Below are 17264 nucleotides of genomic sequence, written 5' to 3'. Positions count from 1 at the left end.
ACATCTATCTGCAGTCCATTTTCACAGCTCCTCTCAATAGGTACTGAATTGCACTGGGCAATGGGTCCAGAGGAGTTAATTCTCCAGATCCTCTCCTAAGTTGGAGTCAAGTCAATCAGAGAAACTCAAACCTTAGGAATACGTCCCTAACCCTACGGTGTTTACCACGCTGAATGACAGAAGCAAGTGGCACTGAGGAACACACTTAACTGGCTCCAGGTTGCTCCCTGGTCTAACTTGGAACTATATCACTGTTCCTTCACCTACTGTAGGGTTAACAGTCTTGCACCTCCCACTGAAAAGGGCTTTGGAGCATGTACCCCCCCAACATGAATTGGCAGCTCACCAGCACATACTGCAGGGCAACTAGGTACAGGCAATAAATGCTGCCCTAGCCAGCAGCACCCAGAAAGATGAAAATCTCTCCAAATGTGCTCACTGCTCAGTAATAAGAAGCAGTAAACATCTGCTCTCTCTCTCTCTATCTCTAAGGTAGGCCAGACTCACACCCAGCCAACAAACGTCGCCATGGAGCAGGGAACTGCACAGCTCAGTGCCATGCGATACATTTCACAGAGTAAATGAGGAGAAACTGTTGGCATTTAGGCAGCAGGCTCAGTAAACAGCCGACAGATTTAAGATGATTGGCTGAAGAAGTGGGGGGCAGGGGAGGAGAGCTTTTTGTTTCGATCCGGAATGCACTGGCTGGAGCGACGGTGAAAGCAGATTCAAAAATAACACCCAGAGGAAATGGGAGAAATGCCTGGAATACATTGCACTGGAATGCTAGTGGTCATTTCACACAGGCCTGGAATGTTCTCCCTAAACCTCTCGGTTTCACTTTCCCCCTTCAAGTCCACCTCCGTGACCAAGCTTCTCCAGTCATCTCCACTCCTCTCTCTCCTTAGGTGGCCAGGTGCCAAAGGTAGCTGCTGGCAATCTCAAAGGGGCGCTACACAAATGCGCATTTTGACCATTTTCGTTGAAGTGCCTACCTTTGGCCCTGTGGGTCCCGTGATACCTGGGGGTCCTCGTTCACCTTTCGGTCCACTGGGACCCTAAAGGAAAGGGGAGAATGTGATCACTGTGTTCAAACTGAGTGGTACATGAGCAGTGAGTTACAGACCGTGAAAATGGTGACGTTTGGTTACACACACATACACAAAACCTGTTTGAAGATAAACGACTGATGAAAATAATTGAAAAGGCCACTGTGCTGTCCTTAAATGATCCAACTGAATATTAGAGATAAAACAACCAGTGACATTTCTATTCTAGGGGATTAACAAACTGCAGTGATAGTCCCACCATTATCTGCCATAGCTCAGTGGGACTCTGGCTTGCATCTGCAACTGTCAGCCTTGGATACACTGAGCCAAGGAGGTCATGGGTTCAAATCTCCTCCCGGAGACTTGAGCCACAACATCAAGGCCAACGCGGCAGTGCTGTGCCAAGGGAGTGCCACACAGCAGCGCCGCGCCGAGGGAGTGCCACACGGTCAGAGGAGCCATCCGCCCGCGTGGGATGCGACTGGAGTTTGGCCTACTCTTTGATCCCAGAGAAGTCAAGAGTAACGGAAGAAAGGTGAGGAATATGGCCATTATCTGATCATCAATGAGCTCGTCAAATGGCCGAACTGGCTGGAGGAGGCAACTGTGTCAACTCATGACCCTTGGTTAAACCCGTAAAGGCCTGTCTTCCTGGGTGGATGTGACTATCACAAACTGTGAAGGCGTGGAAGGGAGTTTGACCTGGCATCTTGGTCTGTGCACTCAACCAACATCACAAAAAACAAAGCCCCTTAGTCATGGTTGCAGTGCTGCCTATGGGAGCCCTCTATTTTGCTGTTCCCTGCGTTCCAGCTGTGAGCGCACTGCATCTCCCCCCCCCTCCAGCCCCGGGCTCACTCTCACTCCCTGCTGGGTGGGCATGCAGTGACGGGCACCTTGAGGAAGGTCAGCTCTCGGCTTCCACAGGGCTGTAGCAGGGATTGTTGCACCGAATGAATGATGATGAATATGACCCTACCGAATTGGTTCAGTGTGTGTTTGGCCGATAGCGTGTGCTGAGAATCAAGCAGCAGTGCAGCTCAAAAACCGACATTTCCCCGATGTCTCTTCAGAGTGCCTTCACTGACATTCTACACAGCCTATCGAATCAGACTAGTAAACTCTGGCCATTGTTAATTTTATCCCAAAGACTGGCCGATGAGAAGAAAATGCATCTGTTTAGAGGGAGAGTTGACGGAGGCGTTTCAAAATCCTTCCAGGTTTTGGCAGAGCATGAATAGGGAGAGACTGTTCTCATCGGCAAAAGGATTCAGGAACTAGAAGGGCGACAGGTTAAAGGCAACCAGGAAAATAACTAGAGAAGGAGGGGGGAGTCTCTGCTTTGTCATCAGGCAACATGTTGCAGAATTCCTGAGCGGGAGCTTGGAAGTGGGTTCAAGAGTAACCTTCAATTGGGATTAACGCCCTATGAGGAAACATTCACAGGGGTCAGGGGAAAGAGAGTGGGCTAGTCCCACTCTCATTGGATAACTAAAAGAGCTGGCACCAGCATGACTGGCCAATTGGTCTGCGTCTCTCCCGGATTGGTTGATGGCACTGCTGTGGACATACAGCCAGAGGAAGCTGCCAATCGTGGGCCTGCTAGTCGGCACTTTGATCCAGTGAGGGTGCCCAGTGTGGGCATTTCAATGGCGTGGCTGGGTGAGCCACACGTGTGCCAACCCACCTTGGCGTCCAATGACAATGGATTAGGTTGGCCACATCTGAGGCTTGTGCCCGCAGTCCCACGTACCTTTAACTCAACATAAACACGCACAATTGCAACAACGCAACTTGTCTTCTCTTACCGGCAATCCAGCTTGGCCGGGAATGCCCCTTGGGCCCTGAAAGGGAGGAAGAAATTTGTTACCTTGGGAAGCAAATATAAAAGCTTGCAACTTTGTCAAGGTTCCTTCCATAGTACCTTGACATCTACCAGCTGAAAGGGACGAGGGGAGTGGATGAATGGGAACATTACTCAGGTTCCCCTCCTGGACACCCACCACTGTCCTTAACACTACTGTAGATGGACTTGCTCCACAATGGGCCCAGGGCTTCAAGAAGGCAGCTCACCATCAGCTTCTCCAGGGTAATTAGGGATGGGGTAATAAATGCGGTCTTGCCAGCGATGTTCAGATCGAGTGATTGAGTCATACGGCACAGAAACAAGACTCTTTGTTCCAACCAGTCCACATCCACCATGTCCCCAACATACACTAGTCCCAATTGCCTGCAGTTGGCCCATATCCCTCCAAACCTTTCCTACTTATGTACTTATCCAAAAGTCTTTTAGGCTGTAACTGTAACAGTTCCTCGAGCAGTTCAGTCCATACACTCTCTGTGTAAAAACATTGCCCACCCCACCGCTCCGGGTCCCTTTTAATTCCTTCCCCTCTCGCCTTAAACCTATGCCCTCTAGTTCTGGGCTCACAGACCCTAGGGGAAAAGACCTTGTCTATTTCCCTTATCCATGCCCCTCATGGTTTTATAAACCTCAATAAGGTCACCCCTCAGCCTCCGACGCTGCAGTGAGAGAAGCCCCAGTCTATTTTAAAAACTCGAGCTGTCCATTCCCGGCACTATCCAGGTAAATATTTTCTGAACCCTCTCCAGTTTAACAACTTTTGCCAAGAAGAAATTAAATAAACATCATAAACCACACAAAAGGGAGTTTGTGTACTCGGGGTTCCTTTTGCCAATAGACATGTGCAGTGATGAGGAGTGTGAGGAGAGTTTAGTGCACTGTGCTGAGCTCTTGCTGTCTGTCAGTCACATGCCCCTGATTATGTAAAGGAAAGGCTGCCTACCTGTGCACCGGGCACAAATGTAACACCATCGACTGCCTGAAGGAAAAACAGATTTAATAATTATGTTACATTCAACATTGACTTCAATTCTAATATCAGTCCAACTAAAGATTCCCCATTATACCTGGACAAGACACATCAATACAGACCTCAGAGAAAAGCCTGAACTTGTAGCTTCTCCACTGTCAAGCATGAGGCACACACACCTTCCCCTTCACTTCCCTCTCACAAAAGCAGGAATAAGCCATTTGGCCCCTCAAGCCTGTCCTACCTTTCAGCCCCTTCAGCGAGATCATGGCTGATCTGCTGCCTAACTCCACATACACCTGCCTAAGAAAGGGATGATCACCTTATTGGGATTGTACTATAGACCCCCTAATAGACAGAGGGAAATTGAGAAACAAACTTGGAAGGAGATCTCAGCTACCTGTAAGAATAATAAAGTAGTTATGGAAGGGGAGTTTAACTTTCCAAACATCAACTGGGACTGCCATAGTGTTAAAGGTTTAGATGGAGAGGAATTTCTTAAGTGTGTACAAGACAATTTTCTGATTCAGTATGTGGATGTACCTACTAGAGAAGGTGCAAAACTCGACCTACTCTTGGGAAATAAGGCAGGGCAGGTGACTGGGGTGTCTGTGGGGGAGCACTTTGGGGCCAGCGATCATAATTCTATTCGTTTTAAAATAGTGATGGAAAAGGGTAGACCAGATCTAAAAGTTGAAGTTCTAAATTGGAGAAAGGCCGATTTTGACGGTATTAGGCGAAAACTTTCAAAAGCTGGGGGCAGATGTTCGCAGGTAAAGGACGGCTGGAAAATGGGAAGCCTTCAGAAATGAGATAACAAGAATCCAGAGAAAGTATATTCCTGTCAGGGTGAAAGGGAAGGCTGGTAGGTATAGGGAATGCTGGATGACTAAAGAAATTGAGGGCTTGGTTAAGAAAAAGAAGAAAGCATATGTCAGGTACAGACAGGATAGATCGAGTGAATCCCAAGAAGAGTATAATGAAACTAAGAGTATACTTAAGAGGGAAATCAGGAGGGCAAAACGGGGACATGAGATCGCTTTGGCAAATAGAATTAAGGAGAATCCAAAGAGGTTATACAAATACATTAAGGACAAAAGGGTAACTAGGGAGAGAATAGGACCCCTCAAATATCAGCAAGGCGGCCTTTGTGTGGAGCCACAGAAAATGGGGGAGAACCGTGGGCGGCACGGTGGCACAGTGGTTAGCACTGCTGCCTCACAGCGCCAGAGACCCGGGTTCAATTCCCGCCTCAGGTGAATGACTGTGTGGAGTTTGCACGTTCTCCCCATGTCTGCGTGGGTTTCCTCCGGGTGCTCCGGTTTCCTTCCACAGTCCAAAGATGTGCAGGTCAGGTGAATTGGCCACGCTAAATTGCCTGTAGTGTTAGGTAAGGGGCAAATGTAGGGGTATGGGTGGGTTGCGGGTCGGTGTGGACTTGTTGGGCCGTATGGCCTGTTTCCACACTGTAAATAATCTAAATCTAAAAAAAAATCTAAATACTAAATGAATATTTTGCACCAGTATTTACTGTGGAAAAGGATATGGAAGATATAGACTGTAGGGAAGGAGATGGTGACATCTTGCAAAATGTCCAGATTACAGAGGAGGAAGTGCTGAATATCTTGAAACAGTTAAAGGTGGATAAATCCCCAGGACCTGATCAGGTGTACCCGAGAACTCTGTGGGAAACTAGAGAAGTGATTGCTGGGCCTCTTGCTGAGATATTTGTATCATCGATAGTCACAGGTGAGGGGTCGGAAGACTGGAGGTTGGTAAACGTGGTGCCACTGTATAAGAAGGGTGGTAAGGACAAGCCAGGGAACTATAGACCAGTGAGCCTGACACCGGTGGTGGGCAAGTTGTTGGAGGGAATCCTGAGGGACAGGATGTACATGTATTTGGAAAGGCAAGGACTGATTCGGGATAGTCAACATGGCTTTGTGCGTGGGAAATCATGTCTCACAAACTTGATTGAAGTAACAAAGAAGATTGATGAGGGCAGAGTAGCAGATGTGGTCTATATGGACTTCAGTAAGGCGTTCGACAAGGTTCCCCATGGGAGACTGATTGGCAAGGTTACATCTCATGGAATACAGGGAGAACTAGCCATTTGGATACAGAACTGGCTCAAAGGTAGAAGACAGAGGGTGGTGGTGGAGGGTTGTTTTTCAGACTGGAGGCCTGTGACCAGTGGAGTGCCACAAGGATCGGTGCTGGGCCCTCTACTTTTTGTAATTTACATAAATGATTTGGATGCGAGCATAAGAGGTACAGTTAGTAAGTTTGCAGATGACACCAAAATTGGAGGTGTAGTGGACAGCGAAGAGGGTTACCTCAGATTACAATGGGATCTTGACCAGATGGGCCAATGGGCTGAGACGTGGCAGATGGAGTTTCATTCAGATAAATGCGAGGTGCTGCATTTTGGGAAAGCAAATCTTAGCAGGACTTATACACTTGATGGTAAGGTCCTAGGGAGTGTTGCTGAACAAAGAGACCTTGGAGTGCAGGTTCATAGCTCCTTGAAAGTGGAGTCGCAGGTAGATAGGATAGTGAAGAAGGCGTTTGGTATGCTTTCCTTTATTGGTCAGAGTATTGAGTACAGGAGTTGGGAGGTCATGTTGCAGCTGTACAGGACATTGGTTAGGCCGCTGTTGGAATATTGCGTGCAATTCTGGTCTCCTTCCTATCGGAAAGATGTTGTGAAACTCGAAAGGGTTCAGAAAAGATTTACAAGGATGTTGCCAGGGTTGGAGGATCTGAGCTACAGGGAGAAGTTGAACAGGCTGGGTCTGTTTTCCCTGGAGTGTCGGAGGCTGAGGGGTGACCTTATAGAGGTTTACAAAATTATGAGGGGCTTGGATAGGATAAATAGGCAAAGTCTTTTCCCTGGGGTCGGGGAGTCCAGAACTAGAGGGCATAGGTTTAGGGTGAGAGGGGCAAGATATAAAAGAGACCTACGGGGCAACTTTGTCACGCAGAGGGTGGTACGTGAATGGAATGAGCTGCCAGAGGATGTGGTGGAGGTTGGTACAATTGCAACATTTAAAAGGCATTTGGATGGGTATTTGAATAGGAAGGGTTTGGAGGGATATGGGCCGGGTGTTGGCAGGTGGGACTAGATTGGGTTGGGATATCTGGTCGGCCTGGACGGGGTTGGACCGAAGGGTCTGTTTCCGTGCTGTACATCTCTATGACTCTATGGCTCTTTGGCCCATGACTCTGTTTAACAAGCATTTGTCTATCTCAGATTTAAAATTAACAACTGATCCAGCTTCCATTGCTGCTTCAGGAAGAGAGTTCCACACATCTTACCACCCTTTGTGTGTGAAAGTACTTCCAAACATCTGTCCTGAAAGGCTTGGTCTTAATTCTCAGACTCTATCCCCTAGTTTTAGAATCCTCAAGTAGTGGCAATAGTTTATCTTTGTCAATCCTGTCTCTTCTGGTTCACATATTCGGTCAGATCGCCCCTTAACCTTCTAAATTCTACCAATAAGAGGCCACATTTGTGTAATCTCTCCTCATATCGCAGCCGTTGTGCATCAAGTGCAGACAACACCTATCTCCCAGTGACCAGCTGGATTGGTATTGGTGATAAACCTGAAGATACACAGGCTGGGTGCTCGCCCCATATTGGAGGGAGGGAGGGAGGGGTGGCAGATGCAGATCTGAACATTGCTGACACAGCTTGGCAGGTTACATTCCTGGCACCACCATCCCATCCTCCTCTATGGGGACAAAGCTTCGTTCTGTGTGGAGAAGGGTTTACAGCCTGCCTCATCACAACCAACCCCAACACACACCCCCAAGCCCTCCCCTCCCCTCCCCTTTCTTCCCAACATCCCCCCAAGTCCCACTCTCCCCTCCAACATCCCCCAAGCCCCCCCCCCCCAACAACACACCCCACAACACCCCCAACTTTATATCCTAACATTGGGTACCAACGGACATTCAACAGTGGCAGGGGCAGAAACTTAGAAACTAGGCCATTTGGCCCTTTGAGTCTATCCCACTGTTAAATATGACCATGTCACCCTCTACCTATCGCCATTGACATACCCCTTTGGTGCCTTTAATATCTGAAACATTCCCTCACTCTTTTTCAGATATATTCAGAAACCTGACTTCCATATCCTTCTGTGGTAGTGAATTCCACAAGATAACCAACCCTGGGCGAAGAAATGTTTGCTCAGCTTAATCTTAAATGGCTTGCCCCATTCCTAAGACTGGGTCCCTGGTTCTAGACTCCCCAAAGAGGGAATACATCTCCTCTGCATCTCGTCTGTCCAGGTATATAGTCATAAACCACTCGTCACTGTCTGCCAACCAGGAGAACACCTATTTATTCCCACTCTCTGTTTTGATTTGTCAACCAATTCTCAATCCATGCCACTATATTACCCTCAATCCCATGTGCTTTAACTTTGACCACGGCCTCTTATGTATGACCTTATCAAAAGCCTTCTTTGAAATCCAAATACATCATATCCGCTGATCCTCCCTCATTTATTCTTCAAGTTATATACACAAACAACTTCTGTGGATCGCTCATACGTCAGTTCCCTTTTCACAAACCCATGCTGACTCTATATTACTGCTGTTAGCAATAGCAGAAAGTGGCGATTTAGCCAAGAGAAGGGAGTTAAATGGAGGGCCACTGAACACCAAACAACTTGATGAAGGTTTATGAGTTTGGAATCACTCGGATTGTCCTTGTTTCCATACCTATTTCAGCTTAAAGTTCACAGTTATGGAGTTAGCTGAGATCAGCAGCACATCTCTCAGTCAGCAGGTTGTGGGTTCAAGTCCTGTGCCAGAACGTGAACACTCAAAGCAAGCCTGGCACTCTAGAGCAGTGCTGAGGGATGGCCCCACTCTCAGAGCTGCTATCTTTCCAATCAGGGGCGTATCTATTATCACAAGTGGGTATAAACGTTCCCATGGCGGTATATTTAAGAAAGGCCGGATGTCCCAGGCAATATTAATTCCTCGACCAACATCAAAAGAAAAGCTCAGCATCATGTTGCTCTTTGTGGTAGCATGCTTCTCACATCACAACAGAGACTAGTTATCGACCGTACTGCCATTTGGGCTTCAGTTTCAGCTTAGTAGTTGTGATCCGGGCTCGGGTTGGAGAGAAGGGGAGAGAGAGAGAGAGAGAGAGAGCAAATACTGAGGAGCTTACACTGCCACCGCTGTAGGTGATTCCAGGAGGACCAGGAGGCCCTGGCAATCCGACTCCATCTCTGCCCGGCTCACCCTGGAAAGAAAAGCAACCAGAAACATGTTCAGAACTCAGCAACTTCTGTCCCTGCCCAATCATTGGGTAGAATAAGCAATTCTTCACAGGAAGGCGAATGCTACATAGAAGGCATGCATTTCAGGTGAGAGGGGGAACATTCAAAGGCAATGTGGGGACAATTTTATTGTTTTACAGAGAGTGGTAGGAATGATTGGAGTGTTTAAGAGATTTTTAATTAAGCACACAAATAGGAAAGGAATGGAGGGGTATGGACCATGTGCAGACAGAAGGGACCTGGTTTAACCCGGTACAACATCGTGGGCCGAAGGGCCTGTTCTGGTGCTGTACTGTTCTATAATGGAGAGGCAGCATTAGGGAGAGGTATTTAATGAGCATATATTCAAGGCTGAGTTTGACCAACTTTTGCCTGTCAAGGTGATAGAAGGTTACGGGGGAAAGTGAAGCTGAGGCCACAAACAGACCAGTCTCACTGTCACTGAATAGTGGAGGGGCTAGAGGGGTCAAATTACCCACTCCTACTTCTAATGCGCATCATCTGGTGTTCACTCCCCACCCCCCTACCACCACTGTGAACAACACCCAGGGAAAGGTTTACACAGGCCATAAACACATCGGTAAATTCTCCTTGAAAATTTTGCCTTATGGTGGAGCTGGGAGGTCCAAGAATGGGTCCTCGACACAAGTTTTTTTTCTCTACAAGTCGCAGACGATCACTAGCACACCAACTCAGCTCTCCACTTCATGGAGCGGGACACTGAATAGATTCCAAATTGGGAATGTTAGCTGGAGTCCACCACTCCGAGACACCCAATGGGACAGGCCTGAAAGAGGCCACTCCATATTCGGTCCAGGTGAAAGGTGTATTTATCGGAGATCCAGGAACAAAACATCTACACAACCCAGGGAGCGCAGAGTGCAAAAGGAGCTTGACTTTCAGGTCAGTGAAAATGCAGCCACAAGCTGAGACCTGACAGCAGAGATTTAATAGTGGCTCTTCAAAATTAGGAGATGTTTTTAATGGTCAATAATTAGAGGAGACAGGTTTAAGGTGATGTGAAAAAAAAAGAGAAGAGGAAACATCAAGATTTTGTTTTATATATGACAAGTTAACATGGTTTACAATGATTTGGAGGAGCTGGTGTAGGGCTGGGGTGGACAAAGTTAAAAATCACACAACACCAGGTTATAGTCCAACAGGTTTATGTGGAAATACTCACTTTCAAAGCCAGTGCTTCCAAATAAACCTGTTGGACTATAACCTGGTGCTGTGTGATTTTTAACATGATTTACAATGGCAGGAAATGAAAGCAGATTCAATAACATTCAAAAGAGACTTATATGTACATTTAAATCTTATTGGAGTGGAGAATATGTTTGCTTAAGGTTTTCATCTTGCACTCATCTGGACAAACACAAGAATGCCAAACTTCAAGTGTGTATACTAGGATGGTGTGGCATTCTTGCATTTGTCCTGATAAACTGAAAAAGCTTCACCAATACCTCTCTTCTCATCAAGATTCAAGTACCACACGATTTACACATTTCAAAGGGAGAAGAATTGCTGGGTTATACAGAGAGGCCACATGTGTGAAACTAAATGGACAGTTCTACCAAAGAGTTAGCAATTGCCTGATGGGCCAAATGGCCTCATTTTGTGCTGTAAGATTCTCCATAGGCTTCTTGCATAAAATTACACAATGTATAATTTTGTCACACTTCAATGAAATGTGCAGGGAAACCTTCAGGCAGAAGGACATAAGAAGATGCAGCCAAACAACAGATACAGAACACCATAAGGGAATAGATTCATCTTCCCAGCTCTTCTCTGCCAGAATTTCTTATAAAGCAGCAAGGCTAATGTCTCTGTGTCACTTAGCTCAGATTGATGGAATATCCACATTACACTGACATCAACATCTCTGTGTACAAGCTCATTGCAATGTCCCAATTATAATTTATTTCCTCAGGGGGTGAATGTACAATAAACGTGCTGAGCTTTTATCACACACAGGGTTAAATGCTTGCACTTTATATTACACTTTAGTGTTGGTTGCTAATTAAATTTAAAGAAATGACAGTAAACAATAGCTGTGCTGCACAAGTTGTATCTTTATAAGATGGGTGCTGAGTTCATGTCCTGACACCTGACTGATGTTCACTCCAAATTGTGAGAAAGTTCCCCCTAATGACAGAGTAGTGGTACTGCAGGAAGATTTCCTCTGCTTTGGGACTGAAATGACATTTCCTTCCCTTGAGATTACAACGCCGTCCAACAGAACTTCTGTGAACCGTGACTCAGCAGTTAGCACTCTCCCGTACGAATCGGGAGGTTGCGGGTTCAGACCCCACTCCAGGGACATCAGCACAAAGCCCAGCTGGCGCTCCATTGCAGCTCTGAGGGAGTGCTGCCCTGCCGGAGGTATGGGCTTCCAGACAGCACGTGAGCCTGAGGCCCTGCCTGCACTCATGGGGAGACCACCTTCAAGGACACCAGAGGAGTTCCCACACTGTCCTGGTCGACATTTATCCCTCAGCCGACATCATTGAGGAAAGTGGTCTAATTATTATACTGTTCTCTCTGGGACCTTGCTGTGTAGTCGCCACGCCACCTCCATTTTAAAACTTCAAAGCCACGTCACTGGCTATGAAACACTGCAGAAAGCCCTGAGGTTATGAACAGCGCTACATAAATTCAAACTCTTCAACACAGTGCTAGTCAGTCTCATTTAATCACACCCGCCCCCTCCCATTCCACGTTTGAGTTGGAAAGAACATTCTAGTATTCTTACCTTCATGCCTGGATCTCCCTGGGCGCCCTTCGGTCCCTAAGATAGAAAGCACATGAGTTACAACAGATTTTGAAAAATCACATCCACAGCTATGAATTAAAGACATTGGCTCTGGGTGTCTGTCATCCATCTGTCTGAAAGGTTACAGGTTCAAATCTGACCCCAGAGTATAGAAACACACCATTCAGTGCCATACTGCTGGTGTACAGTGCTGTACTATCAGAGGTATGTCTGTGGAATGAGATGTTTAACTCTTGGGGGATGTGAAAGAGCCCACGGCACTATCAATGAAGTACAGCACAGGAATCTTTCCTTGTGTCTTATTTAATATTTATCTCTTAACCAACATCTCTAGAAGAGATCAAGGTGGCCACTGTATATTATTGAGTACATATTGCCTGTCACGTTTCCAACAGTGACTACACTTCACATGTACTTCATTGGCTATGAAGCACTTTCCAGTGCTTGCAGGCGCTATAGAAATGCAAGCCTTTCTTCCTTTTCACTGACTACAGCTGAATCTGTGCTGTTGACTGGTATTCAGTTCCGGGTAAAATCAATGACTGCAGATGCTGGAAACCAAAGTCTAGATTAGAGTGGCGCTGGAAAAACACAGCAGGTCAGGCAGCATCCGAGGAGCAGTAGCATCAACTTTTCAAGCAAAACCCTTCATCAGGTATTCCTCGGATGCTGCCTGAACTGCTGTGCTTTTCTAGCACCACTCTAATCTAGACTCTAGTACTCAGTTCCATCAGGTCATCTAACAAAACACACTTTTAAGAGGGAACCTCATTGGATAAAAACTCTATTATGGACCAACTAAGGTCCAACAATCTCAGGTTACTAAAGAATTACCAAACAACAGTAGGACTTTCTACTCTAATCACTAGACTGCATCCTACAAATCTTCCCATCAGATCAATATCCCCTCTTCATTAATGCAATTTTCCAATGCTGTCTCACGATACATGCTGGTAAGATCTGATATCCAATCATCACAGCAAAAACAAAACCCCATCTCCAGCCTTAAATAGTACAATCCCATGTACCTTCGGAGAGATGGTGGTATAACGTCACTGGGTTCATAATCTAGAGGTCAGTAAGTTGAATATAAAGCTGGATGTCCATGACAACTATCATCAGGTTCATTAATATCCTTCAGGGAAGAAAATCTGCCATCCTTACCTGGTCTGGTCTACATGTGACTCCAGACCCATAGCAATGGGGTTGACTCTTACCTGATCTCTGAAACGGCCTCACATAGCTGCTCAGATCAAGTGCGATAAGGGAATGGCAATGCTGGACTTCCCAAATGATGATTCCTGGTACCTTGTTAGATTTGTCAGCTATGTCAGTTTGTAATACTGGGTAAGAGTTGTTTTAGTTTGCTGCTACTAATGTTCCTCTGTCTTTAGCAGTAACTAGTGAATAGTGTGAGAGGATACACCATCATAAAGTATCTACACAAAGGCACTGTCCTTGGATAGCGAGCAGATTCAAAAAAGTGTGACTACATTTGGTCAGGTATTAGAGATAGAATTACTACAGTGCAGAAAGAAGCCCATTGTGTCTACACCGACCGTCTGAAGAGAATCGCAACCAACATCCTCACCCCATCTCCATAGCCCTGCATGGAGTTCTCACCATGGCTAACCCACACATCCCTGGACACTATGGGAATTGAGCATGGCTAATCCGCCAAAAACTGCCCATCTTTGGGTTGTGGGAAGAAATCTACGCAGACGCTGGGAGAATGTACAAACTCCACACAGTCACTCAAAGGTGGAATCAAACCGGGGTTCCTGGGGCTGTGAGGCAGCAGTGCTAACCACTGGGCCACTGTCAGGCTCATAGTGAACCAGTACAGACACATCTGCTCCCTCTGAAAGCTGGTGCAGAACTGCACACCTCCACCTCACAGACAGTGTGTGACACAGGCAGTCTGGGTGCAGCCAATGCAACACCAACATTAATTCCTTCAAAAGCACTGCCTTATTGCGAGCGGGCGACGTGCATGTGACAGGAAAGAGGCTAAACTAACGCTGCCCACTGATCACTTTTCCATCCGAGTCTCCTGGACACCAATCACTTTGTTTATTCTCGGGAGGCCCATGGTCCACGTTTAGGGGGATAAAAAGCAAATGCTTTTCAACAAGGAGGCCGCAAGATCACACAGAACCAATCAGTCGCAGTAGAGAGATCGCCTCACGGGCAGACGGTTCGAGCTATCCCACAGACGTACTGGGAGTATTGGTGCACTACACAGAGCTGTGGGTGATCACACTACACAAGGCAGCACGACCTAGGAAGCATGGCAAGGCTTTGGAGATGATCTCCAGCCACAGGAATGAGACGCTTCAATGGTGTGGGAGGACTGGAGAAGCTGGAACTATTCTCCTTCCAAGCAGAGAGGGTTAAAATGAGACTTAAATCGAGCTGTTTGGGGTAATGAGGGGCTTTGAAGGGATAAACAAGGACGAAACCAGTCAGCACCCACAGATGAGGAGATAGTGAGAATTCTGTTTACAGAATGGGAGAAGTTGGAATTGTGACTTTCAAAACAGGATTCATTAGATTATTTACTTCAAAAGGAAAGAATTAAGACGTCTGTTGGAAAATAACAGGGGAGTGGGACCAAAGAGCTGGCACAGAGACAGTGGGTCAAATGGCCTCCATCTGTGCTATCCAATTCCATGTTCGGAAAATAGGATTTATTGGAGGATGTGGTTTCTCGTGGACTCAGTGGTTCATACAAATTCGGGCAACCGAAGAATGCACAGGTTAGTCACCTGTCATTCTGAACCACTGGGTTTCTCGAAGAGTTATAAATCTGGTGATAAACCTTCTGACTCATTTTGGTTTTTAAGCACATCCTGCTCAGGAGTCCAGAATCGTAGCTGCTCTTCCACACACAGGGAAAACAAAACAGAGAAACCACAGCAACCATTTCCCAGAAATGTAGTGAGGTCAACATCCTCACTCGGAACCCTTAAAGGGAATATTGTTTTTTTTTTGCCGCTCACAAAAACATCTTCTTCCATAGCTTTTACATCGTTCGTGTTTCAACAGCTGGAAGACATTACACTGACAGCTGGAACAGGTTGTCAAAGGAAGGATGGCTAAGGCTCAGATAGTGCCAAGATGTTGCAATAGCAAGACAGCAGGGTCTGTCCTGGTGCAAAGGGCCAAAAGACCTTCTTTGTCCTCGGAGAGTCTGTTTTGTGAACTCACCCACACCTGCACACTGTGTAAACCCAGTGAGGCAGCTAGTCCAGCCCAGGGGCTGTCGTCATTACTGGGAAAAGGGATTCGGCAGATCTTCCTGCCGGGCGAATGAGGGTGTGGTGGGCTGGGTGAGGACAAACTATGAAGTGCTTTTCTCTCAGAACACTGCACTGGACCGATATGATGTTGACAATTTTCTCCAGCATGTTTGCTCCCCAGGCGCTTCTTCTTGCAGGTAATACCCTCATCAAACGATTAGTAAACGAGGAAAATTCAGAAGGAACAGAGGAGGAGACAGCAACAACGATGGGTCTTATATGATGAGGCTTGCTGCCTTAAGTGTCAGCCATGGCTCAGTGGGCATCACTCTTATGTTGCAGTTAAGGCCCTTTCAAAGGTGGCATGGTGGCTCAGTGGTTAGCACAGCTCCCTCACAATGCCAGGGGACCCAGGTTCGATTCCACTGTCTATGTGGAGTTCGCACGTTCTTCCAGTGTCTGCGTGGGTTTCCTCTGGGTGCTCCGGTTTCCTCCCACAGTCCCCAAAGATGTGCAGGTGAGGTGGACTGGCCACGCTAAATTGTCCACAGTGTGAAGGGGTGTGCAGCTTAGGTGGATTAGTCATGGGAAATGCAGGGTCACAGAGATGGGGTGGGTTTAGGTGGGGCGTGCTTCAGAGGGTTGGTGTGGACTTGGAAGAGTTGAATGGCCTGCTTCCACATTGTAGGGATTCGGATTTCACTGCCAGTGTGGAGGGAGTGCTGTCTTTTGGGTGGGATCTTAAACTGAGGCTTCATCTGTCCACTTAGATAGACCAAACAAGGGGCCTGACTTAACCTCTGCATTAGGAGGAGCTGGTGGCACAACGGTCATGTCATGGATCAGTAATCCAGGCTATCGCTCTTGGGTTCAGAGGTGCCGGTGTTGGATTGGGGTGGACAAAGTTAAAAAAAATCACACAACACCAGGTTATAGTCCAACTGGTTTATGTGGAAGCAACAGCTTTCGGAGCGCAGTTCCGTCATCAGGTGGCTGTGGAGAATAAGATCATAGAACACAGAATTTACAGCAAAAGTTTACAGTGTGATGTAACTGAAAATGTGTATAATGGAATATGAATATATTGGAAAATGACTATTGTTTGTTACGTCTCTCATCTTTTAAAATGACCTTGTTGGTTTCAGGTCTTTCATATGTAAATAAACACCATACATACTTGTCACAGTAGGCGCTGCAAGACGTGTCAGAGTGTGGACATAGATACCACCATTACGCTTGGGGACACCTCCCACCTTGTACATTGTCTATCTTATACATTGCAGACAAGGATGCCCTCAGGCATGGTACATTGGGGAAACCGAGCAAAGGCTACGGCAACAGATGAATGGACACCACACAACAATCAACAGACAGGAGGGTTCTCCTCCAGTCGGAGGATACTTCAGTGGTCCAGGACATTCGACCTCGGACCTTCGGGTGACAATCCTCTAAGGCAGACTTCAGGACAGGCAACAATGCAAAGTGGCCATGCAGAGGCTGATAACCAAGTTCAGTACCCATGGGGACTGCAGATGCTGGAGATCAGAGTCAAGATTAGAGAGGTGCTGGAAAAGCACAGCAGATCAAGGCTGATGAAGATCTCTTGCCCGAAATGTTGATTTTCCTGCTCCTCGGATGCTGCCTGACCTGCTGTGCTTTTCCAGCACCACTCTAATCTTGACACCACTCTCCTACAGGCCCATTCACTCACGCAGATCCTCTCTCATACACTCCCACATTCATACACATACCCGCACACAGACACTCATAACCCCTGCCCCCGCACACCCACACCCACATGTACACATACACATTTAGGTTTGTGGGGTGAATTTGTACTTGCAGAATTACATTTTACTTTACTCAAAAACTGCATGGATCCATGTAGGATTCTGTAAATGCGTTTTGTAGTTTAGAATCAGTCTGACATTGGGGCACAGACAGCCTCACACCTTCAGTGCATTATCTGGGCCGACATGACCCCAATTGTTAAAGTTCACTTGAGAATGTAACGTTAAAAAAGTTTTGCAATTTACACAAGAAAGAACTGAAACCAACGT

The 17264-nt window shown here is 46.7% G+C and overlaps 1 protein-coding gene across 3 annotated transcripts in view; it reads right to left on the bottom strand.

Moving 5' to 3' along the window:
- The window catches only part of col18a1a (collagen type XVIII alpha 1 chain a), a 307944-nt gene that overhangs the window by 37538 nt on the left and 253142 nt on the right, over positions 1 to 17264 (bottom strand). For all 3 annotated transcript variants that reach the window (XM_060827580.1, XM_060827578.1, XM_060827579.1), the window contains 5 exons: positions 11942 to 11977; positions 9075 to 9149; positions 3857 to 3892; positions 2858 to 2893; positions 996 to 1058 (listed from right to left, as the gene is read on the bottom strand). In XM_060827580.1, coding sequence (XP_060683563.1) covers positions 996 to 1058; positions 2858 to 2893; positions 3857 to 3892; positions 9075 to 9149; positions 11942 to 11977 — 246 coding nt within the window. The remainder of the gene's footprint in view (positions 1 to 995; positions 1059 to 2857; positions 2894 to 3856; positions 3893 to 9074; positions 9150 to 11941; positions 11978 to 17264) is intronic.

This window comes from Hemiscyllium ocellatum, chromosome 7, assembly GCF_020745735.1.
Source record: "Hemiscyllium ocellatum isolate sHemOce1 chromosome 7, sHemOce1.pat.X.cur, whole genome shotgun sequence".
Lineage (NCBI taxonomy): Eukaryota > Metazoa > Chordata > Chondrichthyes > Orectolobiformes > Hemiscylliidae > Hemiscyllium > Hemiscyllium ocellatum.
Note: the sequence above shows the minus strand (reverse complement) of the source record. Positions and strands in the feature narration are given on the sequence as shown.